Raw genomic sequence first — 15,980 nt, 5'->3', positions numbered from 1 at the left:
TATAAATCTGTGCGAGTTTGTGTGTATTTGGCATTAAGAGCGAAAACAAGCATTATCATCTGACTAAAGCTCCCGGTGGGAGTCCATGAGGCTTACAAGAGAATGGGCCTCCCTGAAATCCAATATGTAAATCCACTTAGGGCTAGGATGCTCCGTGTGCTTATATTGCTGAGCGTTTTTTGTGCTACATCAGCTTTGAGAGAGGCAGATAAAGAACTGGAAAAAAAATAAGGGTAATTTCAAAGGTAGCAAAGTGGGCGCAGTCCTTTGAAAGAAGAAAGGCGTGCCGAGGTTGGGAAGAGTGTGATGAGGGCCAGGATGCAATAATCCTAGTGGGCCAGGTGGGCTTTCATTTGATCCCCTGTAGAAGTGGCTAGCTATTGGGGGCAGCTTCGATGTAACAGGGAGACAAGACAACTGTCCCTTGTAAGGATAAAGAGCAGGAGCTGGACAGCTGTGGGCTCAACATAGGGAGCGCTCATGCACGTCTTTAAATAAACAGTACTGTGGCAAAGACATGACGCGCTAGCTCCTCACAGCCATGCCATTAGCTAGGATGATAGACTGCTCACCTGCATGTGAGTCAACACACGTCAGATGTGAGCATGTAGTCTGAGAGGTCTAGGTGTGCCCACTAAGGTTATCATCACAGGGAGAAAATGAGACACAATCGAAGACAGTCTTGGCGTCAACTACGGGAGTGAAAATGTCATTTTCGTGGCTAAAAGCATCACTATAGCTGAAAATGTCAACCGCTCGGAGAAAGGTTTCACTCTGGGGGAGTAACTTTGCCACCACTGGTAAACACATAATTGTTGCTGGTGGAGAAATGAGCACCACGGGTGGAAATGTCACCAGCGTCAATAGAAATACTACTCTATTTCTTTTATAGTTTTGTGCATCAAAACAGAAAGGAGCATTTTAGACAGAGGACAGACAACGCAATCGATTTTATTGAAAGTCCTACATGTTTTTGAGCTTTACCTTCAATCTCACAGCCCAGCAGCTCCAGCCGCAGGCCCATCCCAGCAGGAGTGGCCCTCTCTGGGTAAATCCTGACAAAACGGGTCAGCAGAGGCTCCACGGTCCTCAGTTCAGGAGTGTCATAATTGCTGTTGCCTTCAAATATCTGGCAGGGAAAAGGGCAAGAGTGATAAAGATTAGTATTGACTGCTACAGCCCCCCAAATGCAGTTACCCCACAGCAAAATTACTCCTACGTTCTGAAAACGGATACAGAGGGTTGGTTGTTTTGGGTAGGTGGACAGATGAAAAGTAAAATAAATAAATAAGCTGACCAGATCTGTAATCTTGCTGATATCCAAAGCACAGACTAGGTGAGTGACACAGGAGTCCAGTGGCAAAGACAGCATGACTCACACCTCTGACAAGGGTAACTTTTGGCTCCTTTAACTCTTTCTCCGGTCCTCCATGTGGGAAGGTATAAACGAAGGAAAAGAGGAGGCAGTGTGGGAGAAGCAAGCCAAGAAAGAGATAGAGGATTGACGGAAGTGGATTAATGGGTTTGATCACGTGAAGACGCCTGGTGAGCCTTAGATGCTGGGAAACTCTTAGGCAAGAGGAGAAAGGACGCTAACTAGGACAGCCGGGATATGGATCCTCCTCACTCCCTTCATAAATCAACCATCAGCCCATCTGGATCAGATTTATGCCCTGTCAGGGACACTTGTAATTGGGGACGGGCTGTTGCAGCTCTTCTCGGAGGTGTGTGTGCCTGCATCTGCGAGTATGCACACACTTACATACTTTGTGTGTAAGTGTGTGCATGCATCGAGCAAAGTGTTGGCAAGTATGCCTTCAGCGCAAGGCAGTGCCACTGGGAGATAAATCTCTGGTCACTTCTTGACTGTTGCCCGTTCTTTCCTCTCTCATCCCTCTGACTCCCTTTCACCCCTCCTTCCTCTCTGGAGAGGTTTCACTATCCATTGAAAGGGTTGAACGGTGTGTGTGTCATGCAGAATACAAAGCAGGAGGAGAGAACAGGGGGAAGGACTCTGAGAGACTCAAGATGCTTATCCTAATGTGATTCAAAGCACTACTGAAATTGACTCACAATGACTTCTCAATGACTCACAACTGCCCGGCGCGTAGTCGGGTGAAAATTGACTAAATGCGTCATAATCACAATTGATGTTCTGACGTGTCTAAGAGACATTTTTAGAAGTTGGTATTCAAATCATTTTCCACAGTGCTGAAGGTAAAACCTCTGTTAAATCAAAACATCAATTCCAATCCTTGCTCTTGAAAAAAAAAATCCTGGGTGCATGAATTGAAAAATGATCAAGAGAGCTTTGATTAAGGCTAATCTTCTGATTTGATAGCAGAACTGAACACATACCCAAGTATTGTTGGGCACTGTGCAAGGTCAGAGAGAAAAACCCACCTTCGGCCTGTTTCCACTGGTGTCGAGCACCATCCTCCAGTCCGAGCCATTGTTGCTGTAGCCCAGGCGGAACTTCTTCATGAACACCTTGTTTTCACGGTGCTTCCCTCCCTGGATGATCAAGCCCCTCACTAGCTTCTCCTCGCCGAGATCCACCTGCAGCCATTCATTAGTGAAGGGCTGTGGCTGGGGCAGCAGGGTCCATCCTGTCCTACTTGTTAGCAAGCGGGCATTCTCTGGTACCCAACTCCGGTCTGTATGGGAGGACGCGGTGATCTGGTTGTCATTGATCAAGCCTGATACCATGCCCAGCATGCCTGAACACGGGTACTCTGAAAGGCAAATGGGAAAGCAAAAGGTGCTTAGCTTTTTGATACAAACAAAAAAAAACCTAGAGAGAGGGATGGAAAAATAAAACATGCGATCTGCATCCAAAGGCTTGAGGTTCAGCATCAGCCTTGCCACGGCTCTGCTTCGGTGAATTTGAGTTCATACAGGGGCATCGTCATGGATAGTCAAAGTCAAAGTGAGGACGACTATTCCCCAAACTCGTTGTGATGTTACTGTGATCTCTGCCTCTATTCTCTTTCTCTGTCTCTCTGCCTGCAGATCTCATGCATACTAATTCTTCTGCCTGAAGCGGTTGTCTCCAGGCAGCCAATTAAAACCCTCCTCTCTGTTGGTGTTTCCATCTCCTGCATTCTGGGAGCAGTTTTTCTTTTCATCTCTCTGCCCCTCCCTCTATAGACTCATATACACACAAAAACACATTCTCTTTGTGTTTTATCTGCTGCTGCTGCTGCACTCGTCTACCTTCTGCTCCGCAGCTGTTAACATCTGTGGGACCGCATCTTTGAACACCTTGTTGTTTCCTGTCCAGAGTTCCAAACTTTTTTCTCCTCTTTCATTTTATTATTTTTTTATTCTACCTCTGTGATCATCTCTAGCTTAACTTTTTGTATATTTTATGATCTTTGATTCCATCTCCAGTTTGTCTAAAAGAGAGAAAGCTGTTTTTTTCATTTTCTTTCCTCAAGCCTTGTTTCCAGTGACATCCCCTTGTATAATGAAGTCGAAGGACACCAGTTCGTTCATTTTTGGTCCATTTTCATGTTTTTGCCTTGATATTACACGAAAGGTGGCCAGATATAATTCCAATGAAAACTTATTGACTGTACATGGATGTAGAAATCTCTGGTTAGAACAGTCAAAACCCAGCAACAACAGTCAAAACCCAGCAAACTCTCTAACACTACATGTGAAAATAAAAACAAATTTGTCTCAGATAATAAGTTTTTAGAGCTCTGTCACACTGGTGGGCTGCTCTGAATTTAGGATTATTGTAATTTTTAGCTGTATAAACTGACCACAAAAACTAAGGAGAAAGGTATGCTTTATCAGTAGATACACATAATTATGTTCATATTCTTTTATCAAATGTTTTGTGAAATCTGTGAAATAGTTTAGTACCATGCGAGTGATTAATAGGGACACAATAGTTCTAAACCCAAGACGGGATTGTCTTTTTGAGATGCTGTAAAAGTCATGCACAGCAACTTACTTATGCTGTAAACACTGTAAAGGAGAGTGATTACACTCTCTTCCAGCTCTGCATTTACATTCTTGACCTCTACTACAGTAACTTTGCATGATTCATAATTAAAAATAATCCCAATGTTTGCTGGGCCTCAGTCCACATTATGTCTGAAACAAGCCATTTTAGCTCTCCTCTGTCTTAAAGTGAGAGGTCACCTTTACTTAAAGCTATCTGTCCTTTAATTGGCTGCCCCACCCAAACAGAAGGTTGAACTGCAGCTCGATAGAAAGACTGCAGTAAATATTATATACTTCAGAAATTCTTCTTTGCATAGCTAGAAAGAATCCACAGGAATCCACAAAAGTTTTCCACGAGCTGCCACTCGAAGTCTGACACTTGTATTAGCAGCTTTTATTGGGCTTAAATCTTCCTGTGTGTCTCGTCCTATCTTTGCTCCAGCACTTAATCCCAAGACACTGAGTCAGAGACCTGTGCTAAGCAATAATATATTTACTATCTGGCTCCCACGGAGGGATAAATCCCAGCATTATTACATCTTCTGTGTCTGTATGAGACAGAGCGTGCACTGTACCGCAGCAGGAATCAATAGCATAGCTGCGTCTGGGAAAAGTCAGCGAAAACTTGGAGAAAACAAGGCCCCGTTCAGACTTGTCTTTCTCTCTCTTTTTCTCTGTCTCCGGTTATCTAAACTGGCTCCTGTGAGAACCCGTGGGACAAATCTCTGCTCCCGCATTCTCGAAAAGGTCCAAATTGGAGCTCATGTAACAAATGCTGGCTGTGCGAATGCTCCTCGACTGTTTTATTTTTCTCCCACTTTCTTTCATCTTTGGCCAGAATCTGTTTGAGAGCGATCAGCGAGCTGGCCCCTGGCAGAGCAAAGGCATACTGAACCCCCTTTGAAGTGGGAGGATACAGAGAAGGTACACATGTGTGATAGTGCGTGTGAGAGACACTGATCTGAGCTTAGACGCTCTGCCCGAGTGCCTGGGTCATCTGGAGCTGTTAATCGACTTCAGCTGCGATGCCATGCATGCAGCGGCACACCCAGGGGAGCAAGCACAAAGTGATACGCGGCTATGTGGGCCATGCTCAGGGTTTGGGTGGAGCATCGGTGGTTTATCAGTGATATTTATACACCACGGCATATTTACTAACAACAGGGTGGCGGATCTTGTTCATTAATGAGTAGCTGTTTAGATCGGCACGCGACCATGATGATTTAAGGGAGAACATCTTGCCGCATTCTGGGATTTTACTCCTCCTCTCCTGTGATGCCTAAGTTATGGCTTTAAAGAAAAACTGGAAGGGGAAAACTTGGGAAAAAATGCAGATTTGAAAAGTCCTTTTTTGGTGAGAAAAGCGGCGATGAACTTTAAGAGCACTTTAAAAGCACTAGTTACTCAAGATCTTGTATCAAGGATTTGTAACTAAGTGTAGAACGGAGTGAGTCACTGAGTTTATGCAGCCCTCAAGAGCCTCAGAGCTTCTCGCTCTCTGCTAGCATGCAGTGAAGCTGGCAGTGTCTTCAGAGCACCCAGGGGTGCTGACGTCATTCCCGAGGCCCTGTGGTGACTTCGATCCTGTGATGTGTTTATGCTCTGCGCAGCGGTCTGGTCGTGCGCCCCGAAACACACGCCCCATCTGTAACCCTGCTGTACCCACAGTGCTCTGCATATGTACCAGAGAGCTACAAAGCTCCATTAAAATTTTTTTTTAAAAAAACAACACTCGACCGGATCACTTTTAGCTGGCTGCAACTAATCCCAACCCTAATTTTAATCCAGGGCGCAATCCTGCGCTCACAACATTGGAAAAAATACAAGAAGCTTACTTTCATATTTTTTGTCCCTGTCCACTTCATTTGTAAGTGCAGGGGAACAAAACACACATCCAAGTGCTAATTAGAATTCAATACACATGTTCATAATCCCGCAGAGAGTCAGGCAGATGTGCTAAAAACCATACGAAAGGGAGCAGCACACACATCCACATACCACACATTAAAATAACATCAACAAAAAAAAAGGCAAAGATGAGACAAACAAAATCAAAGCTTTAAAAGCAAAACCAGACTAAAGAGGAGGCTGAGGAAAGATCTGCAGGAGGGATGGGCCCAAACAGAGCCCACCCGGCTTCAGCTCACTCTGCCTGCAAGCTGTTGGCTTCATATATATTGGATGAGGTACATCTAAACATGGGGAGACATAAATAGGTAATCCTCCTTCATGCACCACTTCTCTATTATGCAACAGCTTGCTTTAGCCTTAAAGGAAGCGGATAAGGAGGGAGGTGTTTGCACCAGTGAGGCCTGGATGGGAAATATCTACTAGGTTGCCGCAAGAGAGCAGAAATTATGACTAGAGTCTGTGGTGTAAGCTGATTAGGCCTATGAAAATGGAATATGGAGTCACTGTATGAATGTGTATGTGATCTCAGCAGCAACCAACCTGATATCTTACAGCCGTACACCTCGAAGCGCAGTGCGATGCCTGTTTCCCAGGTAACGGGACGTATCCGAACGAAGCGCGTCAGCGTGGGCTTGGGAAGCTTCGTCTTGGCAACGTCAGTTGGGTTGGTGTTGCCTTGGAAAACCTGTGAAAGATGCAGGAGGGAAGTAAGTTATCGACAAAATATGCTGAGCTGCTGAGATGCAGAATTTCTACGAGACGGAGACAGAATTCACTGGAGCTCAGAGATCGGCCTTCATCTGCATTAAGTTTACACAAGATGTAGCATTGGAAGGCAAGCTTTATGGCCACTTTTTTAAATGAGATGGCTTAAATGTTTCCTCTTTCTCCATATGTAGCAGCCCCCACAGGCTGGGTAATGTGACTATGAAACCTGAGACGAGATATACCAGATTGGCTCAAGATGCTTTTTCACTGTCCTCTGTTTCCTGATCAGTTGGAGGTTTTACTGCAGTGTCTTGTTGAAAGGTCACAGACGTCACTGTTCCCCCCTTAGGTCTGTTGACAGTTTACTAGCATCATATGAGTAGGCTGGCCACCCAGCCAAACAACTCCCCGCAGTCCGTCACAGTTCATTCCGGGTAATTGAATCACAGCAGTGACCACATGACCACATGACCTCCTGACCTTTGTGACTTAGCGGCAATGAGGCAAAGAGGAACCCAGCTGAAGTAAGCAGGATGGAAAAGAGATAGAAAGGCAGTAAGTTTGGTAGTTTGGCTAATCAACTCTAAAGTAAAAAACTAAGAGTAGTTCATGCAGCTGTGTCCAACTGCTTGCCACGCACTCCTTGAGTACAGGGACATCACTAAGGGGAACCTGTAAGAAAACCTTCCACTCTCTCAAAAGTCATGCTGAGTCTCCTCTCCACTCGCTAACTGTAAAGTGGCTTTTTCCGGAGCTACGCTAAGATGCCAAACTGCAGTCTCAGCATGTAGCAAATGGTGCCCCTCTGCACAAAAGCACTTTAGAGTCCGGAAAACACAGGCTGAGTTTACCACGGTACCTTTAAGCTGCCACTTTATAGAAGTGACAGTGAACTTTGGAGAGGGCTGAGGGGACATGTACACAGCAGCACAAACAATCGTGCTTGGATGCTCTGTTGCCTTTGAAAACTTCTTGATATGAGTGGTAGCCTCACACTCTTTTGATTGGAAATTGTGGTATTTACATGCCATGGAAACCTGGGGACTGTTGGACACACACATTCTTCCCTTGCCCTCTGGACACCCACAGAGAGGCTTCCAGATGGACAAAACCTGTTTGACAGGCTGATCTGCAATCAGTGGTCATCGCCTGTCTCACTCCGGTCAAGCATACTATCCCTCTCTTCCTTCCTTTTCTTGTCCCTCTCTGCCAGCTGCTCAAACACGACAACCATCGCTCCCGCTCCTCTTTATCTCTGGTCTGTCAAGTCTTTGTTTTTCCCTGCTTCTTAAATGAAAAATTGACAGGTCCCTGACATAAAACAGAGGCAACATTCCAGCACAGTCCTCCTTGCAGGGACTTTATTGCCGTCGTTTTTGCTGTAAATGTCATGCACTTACACGGAGAGTGGGTATATTACCCTACTGATTTAAAGTGTATAATTACATGTTGGGAGAATGTGGTTTAAGTACATACAGCCTGGTATTTCCCCTTTAGTTGAGTTCGTAAGCAACTTTGAAAAGACCACAATTTAAATCAGCTAGATGTGCTGTTTGGACAGGATATTCCAAGTGTAGCACATGTGCATGGGTGGTTTTTCATGACACAGTCACTGGTCAAGGAGGAGTGAACGTCAGCTATTTTGATGATTTAGTTTCTTCCAAAACAGTCTTATGAAGAGCTACAGCCAAAGCATCTAGAAACACTATCAGAAAGCGAGCACAACATTAGTTCAGACAGGTCATGGAGTTAAGCTTAGTTGTAATCCCAGCCTGTAGGACATGCTATTTAAGCTTCTTTAACAAGGCCATAGTTGCAGCAGTTCTGGAAGCTGACCATAAACCTCCTTCACCTCAGCTCCTTCTTTCATGCTGCATCTGAACTGATCAATCTCACATCTGTGATCACTGGTGCCTGCTCTGCTCTGGGTTCTGTTCATTTATCTGAACAAATAAAGCTTTTTCACTGCAAAAATAGTTCATAACACAGAGGTGGTGCCGGTACACCACTCGTGGCTCAAAAGAAACTTTTAATTCTTGAGGAATATACCTTCTGTTTGGAGCCTTCTTTCAAAGTGATCCAGTCCTCTCCATTAGAGCTGACATCCACTTTGTAGGACTTGACAAAGTAAACCCTCTGGGTCTCCTGGGAAATGGCGCCCTGGGTGCCGATGGCCGAGACGAACCGCAGGAACCCAAGGTCCACCTGAAAAGGGTGAAGAGAGGAGAAACAAGTTTACAATGAGTTTGCCCATCACTTTACTTTCTCCTTTAGTGTTTCGCTGATTAGCCTGGGCAAAAAGTGCTATAATGTAATGCTCTTTGCCTGATAACTTTTGTAAAGACGGCTCTCAGCGCACAGCCAAGACAACTCTCCAACAAGACAAGTTAGAGAGTTAAAAATGAGTCCCCGCTATCTGATTCACCTCCGGTCATAGCCTCATCAGCAGCTACCTGGAATTTAATAAACAGCAATAAAATGATATTCGCATTAATGAAGCAGAGACAGGACGACAACTTAATTTCCGGCGAAGGGAGGCGAGAACTCATTGGATAGAAGTGAATAAAACAGGGTCTGCAATCACATCATCAGAACCGGTGAGCGGGAAAGAAAGATACAGACTGAATATCAAATGTTGTGTCTTTAAAATATGCAGGGCTTTATAAAGTAATCATGAACTGCAGTACATTACTGCAGGGCTATTATATTTTCACAAGGAGACAGCCAGAGGTAGCAGGGTCAGAGAGGTGGAGGAGTGAATGTCTGTGCGTCTGTGTGTACGTATATTTTGCTCAGTGCATGGGTGCTGCACTCAGAGATGATGCTGGGCAGAGAGTGGGGCTGGTTTCCATCAGACCTGGAAAAGGGAGCGCAGTCTGTGTCTGCCAGCCATCATGCCTGTTTAAAACCACCACCATCACTGCCAGGAAAGACAGAATCCACGTCCTTATATATATATGTCCCCGCGGCTTCTGTGTCTGCGGCAGGAACGGCCTTCAAAACTTGCTTTGATCACGTTGATTAGTTTACCAGCGCAAAGGAGAAGCCAAGTATTGCTAGTTTGAGGATAAAGGTGTAATTTTTCAGCCACCAGCAATAATAAATGAGCTCGCTCTGACCACTGCAGAGGCTCCTTGGACCTCACCTATCATCCCATCATCCACAGCAGAGGCAAAGAAAAAGAGTGGGTGTGGTGTCGACCTGCAAAACTTTCAAAGGATCCCAAGCCTTCGGTGTAAAAGTAGCGTGCTTAATTTTAACAAGCACTAACACCATCTTTTGACAGGCTGAGCTGACGGTAATGAGGAGTAATGGTATTGCGTGCGGACACCGTTTAAAAAAAAACAAAAAACAAGAGAAATGCAAGATCTTGGGCGTTGGTGGAACAGATTTCCAAGATCACGGGGAGAGACGAAGCCTTTGATGTTGACGTGAGATGGGCTCGAGCCCCGACGGATGGCGACCAGAGTCTTGAGCAGATTACTGCATCGACTCAGAGGAGATAGTCGGCTTGAGCATGTGCGACAACCGTCAAATCCTTTATGGGAGTGTGAGCAGACAAGACACTTTAGCGTGTGCATTTTTTTAGGCAATCAGAGCCAGGGTTATCTTAGCAGGGCTCCAGCTCTGCTGAGACTAAAGCCACACAGAATCTACCTACTTTGCCTGCCAACATTATATACAGTAGTGTGCTTCTCTTAATGATTCAGAGTGAAGAGCAGGGAAGGAATATCTGCATGCCACAGAATGCCGGTCAATCCCGCTCCAGAAATATAAAGACATAAACAGATGGGAGCAATAAATGAGGTTCCACTGCTATTCTCTCACTCTCTCCTGGCCGCCCAAAGGATGTGGATGGATGAAGACTAACAAAAAAGACAGTCAGATACAGAGACAGAATACTTTTGTTCCTGTCTACAGGCTCAAGGGGCTTTTACAGTAAGTCCCCCTGATTTCTTTTGGTCTGCAAATAGAAACAAAATCAAATCCTGTCAGCTTCAGCCAGTTCCCATTTAATAACACAGGAACTTACTTCCTGTCTGCTGGCTAAAACAGCTGCATGTGCCAGTAGTGGATGGAGGAAGCTGGGTCTGTGCTGGCGTTTAGTGCATTAGCCAAGGCAGGTCTTTAACATCTGTATTCAACTGGCCAGTCTGACATATTTTCAGCCTGGACCAATAGCAAAGCAGTTTACTGTAAAGGCTTCACTGAAAATGCTCTAATAGGAAGACTTGGCCTTGGGGTTGTTTTCTCTGAATGGATCTCATTAGGTTTAATGGAGGAGAAGAGCCTCTGGGAACAAAATGAGTGGCGGGGCTAATTGGGAACACTCGTGGGTGCTCAGACTCAAACAATCTCAGGACATGTGCGTGCCAAAATATTTCTGATTAGTAGAGACGTTTTGTCGGTGGGTAAAAATGTGCGTTTGTGATTGTGCGATCTCGCTTCCCAGTTTTACATACTTTAATCACCTTGCGCTCATTTGTTTTAAACTCCTACAAACTATCACGGTGGTGGGCATAACCAAATCGCTGTAATGCTGTAATGAAAGTAAGTCCAACAGTGGAATTGAGGTAAAAAAAAAAAAGGGAAAGAGGAGAGGTGAAGGGCGAGGAGAAGGTTAGGAGGGGAGGAACAAGTGGCTGACAGTGATGCCTCGCAAGATGTGAGGGACACGAGCGCAGAGTCTCCCGCGAAGAAGTGCACAGACTAGATCAATTTCACAGACACAGCCTGATAACAGGGCCTGGGTAATGAGCAAAGCATGATTTATTAATGGCTGCTTGTTAGAAGCAGAAGAACGGTGCTGAGGCTGCGCTAACAGACCGGGGTTGCACGGGTCACGGAGAGAAGGCGGGCTGCCAGGGCGCTTGGATGCAAAGCAGAGTCCATCCTACGCCACAGAGACCGCAGTGAAAACAAACAGGCCCAGATAATGATTACTAGTGGGACTCCTTTTAGCCCAGAGCACAGGACAGAACTTGCTGACCTATATACATAAACCGATAGCCAACATTTAGAAACTGAGTGCACAGCGGAGCTTGGGTAAATAGATCACTCACAGATGATAAGCCGTTTGTCATCTGCAGATGAAAGGCTGAGTCATGTCTAATGGGTGATGTAATGACTGCGAGGAAGGTGTGAATTATGACTCCTAATCGCAGGCCTAAAGGGAGGCTCTGCGTTTCCAGACTCTGCTGATCAAACAGAACGAAAGCTTGTATCTGCTGCGCATTTGCCATATTGTTATTTTTTCCCCCTGCATAAGTGCTTGGACTCGAGCCCACCTATAGATAAATGACAACACACATTCTGGGACATGCCGGTGCACAGTAACTCATATCTGGTGGGACACACAACCTGAGCCATAAACATGCCAGGCAGGGTAAGAAATCACCCACAATCTTTCCATAAAGCAGTGGCAGGCTGATATGTGGGCAAGGCTTCAGTGTGTCCTTGTCTCCCACGAGTTTTTCCTGCTCCGGGACAGTCCAGAATACGTGTGACTTTCTCTCCGAGTGTGCGTGCGCCTGAGATGTTTTCTCCCTTCCTGTTATGAGGCAAACTGATGAGTCAAAAGCCCTATGCCCCACAAATGCCAGTGCGCACAGCTCCGGTGGTTCCACAATGTAATGGAAGCAGAAAGGCAGAAAGAGAATCAGTCGTGGGCTCGGGCTTGTAACATCAGCCAGTTAAAGCCTGGTGTGAATGCAATCAGGCCGACACACTGAAATCAACAGAAGGCGTCTGGACGGTCTGATTTGATTACATCTGATTTGGTGTGTAAGTTTGCCTCATATTGCCTCAATGCCTCATAATCAAAAAGTGAAAAAAGTATTGGGAAATGAATCTTTTTTCTTACAAAAAAAGATTAATTTAATCCATATAAGGAACAAGTGAAGCGCTGTGAAGACTTTTCGGATGCACTGCATGTGTTCAGACAGACGTTGTATTTCTGTATCTGTTTGCACAAGTGTGGCTTAGTTTGAAGTTTTCTAATTATACCTCATTGGCAGTAGGAGCTGTAGGCGTGATCATTAGGTGTATTGTCTCTGCATGACTCAGATGTGCAGCAAGGCCACATGATATGTACTTCGAGGCTAAAGCCTTGTCAGTTTTGTGTAGGTGTAGAAAGAAGACATGTGGTTTATAAGGCCTGGGAGGGAAGGAGGGGTGTGTGTGCGTGTGAGACTTGGCGGCAAAGACTCAAAAGCTCTATCTCTCGCTGCTTGATTGGCTTATAATTGAGTTGCCAAGGAGTTGCATAGAGCAATCCGTACTCTGGGAGAAGAAGTACTTTTCTTTGAAATCCATTTCTCTGCTTGCCCAACAGAGGGGGGGAAATAGCTTCCTATCTGTGTGGGCTGCTGACTGAATAACCAAGGCCTCTAGGGAACAAGTTTATTCGTTTTCCCTCACCAAAAAACAACAACAAGAGAAATGCCCAGGGTGAGAGAGAAAGGAGAGCTCCTCTGAGTTCCAAAGTCAACGAGCAGCTGGTAGACACAGACAGAGGCCCCGGTCCAGGAAACAACCCCTGGACATGCTTTATGGATCTCAAAGGATAGTATAGTCAGAAGTGATGAAGCAGGCGGAGAGTCTCGAGTCACTTTCTTTTCTTTTTTTTTGCATACAAAATCTGATTACAATCTTCTTTGTATGCTAATGAGAGGAGGCTGACATTTCGGTGAAGCTGACATTCGCAAAGATACCTCGCCACGAAGCTAAAGAGACACGCTTCCATTCCCAGATGCAGTATTTCTAAACCAGCTTTTGGCAATCTCTTCACTAATTTCTTCCGCAGTCACTTTTGGTGTAGCAGGAGCTTTGTAGGAATAGCTCAATTACCTGGAAACTGTAATTAATTTGTTCTTTCATGAAAATTGTATTACTCAAATGCTCCGGGACCTATGAGCTCCTCTCACGACCTTCCATTTATCACAGTGTTCACCTGACAGGATTACAGTTTATTTTTAGCACCACGGCACCTCTTTGGTGGCACTGAATTATGCAGGTCTTCCCATGCGCTGATCATCTGTTTTCTTGACAAAGAGGGATGTACAGGCTGGATGACAGCGATAGTTAAGTTAAAGGTTGCCTGGTTTGTCATGCATGAGGTGGGGGTGAGCTTAAACATATGCACTGTTGCGTGATTGGAGAGGGAGAATAACAGTCTGGCTTCAAGTTTTTCCTTTGTGAATCATCATTATAACACTAACTCCAGGGTCATTCCCAGCCATGCCACACACATGACTAACGTGCTGAGTAATGATTATGAAACCCAGAAACAGTGATAGGGATGGGAAGCAGGGCAGACCTGAAGGTATGTCACGTCTGGAAGTGGCTGCATGATCTGATCTCAGGATACGCAGCTGCACGTGATCGCTTGGAGATGATGACCGGCTACGGGACTTTCAGGCACTGAAAATGAAGCTGATTATGGTTGAGCTGAGGTTTTGTCTCAGAGTACTTATGCAGCACTGTTTCATTTAATTACATCATGCTATCCCTCATGTTTCGATTTCTAGTCTGACTTTTGGGCCGCTCCAGTCGAGTGTGGGTCTCTATTCTCTCATTGATTTTCCAATTGAGAGCAAGGCCTAGAAGGAGCGAGGCACAGACAGCATCCATTGTTTCCATTTGTAAGGCACGATGATGATCTCACCAGCAGCTGCATGCCAGCCTCCGCTCCTCGGCTCTCACTAGACTTCATCAACTGAGAAGCTGCTGTTAATTACTAGTCCATATTCTAATTACTTATCACTCGGTATGGGAAGTAAGCCCAAACAGAGGCTGAGGTAAAGAAGCAGACAATAGCAATGAAGGAGACGTTTTCACAAATCATTGATCTAGGGTTTAGAGAACATTTTGAGATGATGGAAAATAGGGTGTGTCAGATCCAAGCTGCAACCCAGAGGGCTAAAAAAAAAGCCAATGCCACAGTATCCAGCTAAAACGAACAATATAGACATTATGACATCATGCAGTGGTTTCTGACTCCTCATTTTCAAGTGTTAGCTTTTTTGCAGGTGACATATTGGCCTTTCCAAACCAGAAATAGCAACATTTGGATAAGCGAGTAGATTAATAAGTTATCAGCTAAAGCTAGCATCCACAGTTTGCACATCTGCTCAGCGCAAATAAACAAATGAATAAGACACAAGAATTTGACTCACTAAAACTGACGCATGAACCTTTTGGATGGTCTGCACCACACAGTTGACCAGCTGTTGGTTATGGCTCCCCGTGTTAGCATACCCGTCAGGTAAAGATAAGCCTGAATGCTTTTTGGGGTATTGGTGATTTTTGGAGCATTTTCTATAAAATTAGCAAGCTCAACTCTTAGGGAGGGAAAGTCCAGTATTATAACTTAGCACTTATTAGTGGGAAATTATGTCTGTGTCATACACACATGTCTATGAAATCTTTTTCTTACTAGCATTAGCATATATGGTTAGTTCTGGCTGTAAAAGAAAATAAACAAACGAACTAGAAGCAGTTGCCCATAATGTTAACTTGAGGCTTCAAAGTGAGACTTTACAATCTAATCTGACGTAACCATGCCTTTGTCCGTTTATTATATACAGCCTGTGGGCAGACCACATGGATTTAGCGTTCACTCTTATCTGATTGGTGGCGGGAATTGCACCATTATCAAGGGTCTGTGCAAGTGTTTGATTGGTGAGGGTTTATCCGGCCTCAGATTCAAAGCACAGTTTGCTGTATGGCTTTGCCTGGGCAAATACACTCAGGAAGGGCTGTGCCCCCCCGTGTTTCAAATTGCAACTTAAACCTGTGACAATATCCCCCGCAAACGGTTGACTTTACCTTGAGATTAATATCGCATGTGGGAGATAAAGAGGCATATTGTGTCAACAAACACCGATATGCTTCTGAACCTTTGATGTCTGCCACAAAGGTGAGATTAAAGCATGCATGACAAGAGTAAAGGGACTCATTATCTCCATTTATGATTAAACAATTTAGCTTATCAGAGACACATAAAAAATACATAAATACTGACAAAGTAGTCAGGGATAATGCATCCTGACAAGAAGATTGAAGATAATGGCAGGATCTGTTCCAGCTAAATTATAGATATGGAGACAAGCTCAAGCTCATGAGCATAAAAAAATAAAAAATAAAAGCCCCAGCTGTATGGGATAACGTGTACTGTATATCGCCATTATGAGATGCTCAATAAAGAGGCTTTCAGGTATTGACAGTTGGGTTCTCTCCAAGACAGTCTAAATTATTCATGTTGTGTGTATGTGCAATCAATGGCAGCCGTCTCACAGAGATTCAGTCTTGGAGTGTCTTTTATTGAGTCCTTCAGATGCTTTACTGACTCTTGGTGGCCATCAGATCCTTCCTCCGACATCCTTGACAAAGCCATTGTACAC

General features: G+C 44.8%; 1 protein-coding gene across 5 annotated transcripts in view; it reads right to left on the bottom strand.

Moving 5' to 3' along the window:
* Positions 1-15,980, bottom strand: part of nrp1a (neuropilin 1a) — a 62,375-nt gene that overhangs the window by 9,293 nt on the left and 37,102 nt on the right. For all 5 annotated transcript variants that reach the window (XM_063484151.1, XM_063484154.1, XM_063484153.1 and 2 more), the window contains 4 exons: positions 8,626-8,781; positions 6,409-6,553; positions 2,404-2,735; positions 985-1,129 (listed from right to left, as the gene is read on the bottom strand). In XM_063484151.1, coding sequence (XP_063340221.1) covers positions 985-1,129; positions 2,404-2,735; positions 6,409-6,553; positions 8,626-8,781 — 778 coding nt within the window. The remainder of the gene's footprint in view (positions 1-984; positions 1,130-2,403; positions 2,736-6,408; positions 6,554-8,625; positions 8,782-15,980) is intronic.

Source organism: Pelmatolapia mariae, linkage group LG9 (assembly GCF_036321145.2).
Source record: "Pelmatolapia mariae isolate MD_Pm_ZW linkage group LG9, Pm_UMD_F_2, whole genome shotgun sequence".
NCBI classification, from domain to species: Eukaryota; Metazoa; Chordata; class Actinopteri; order Cichliformes; family Cichlidae; genus Pelmatolapia; species Pelmatolapia mariae.
Note: the sequence above shows the minus strand (reverse complement) of the source record. Positions and strands in the feature narration are given on the sequence as shown.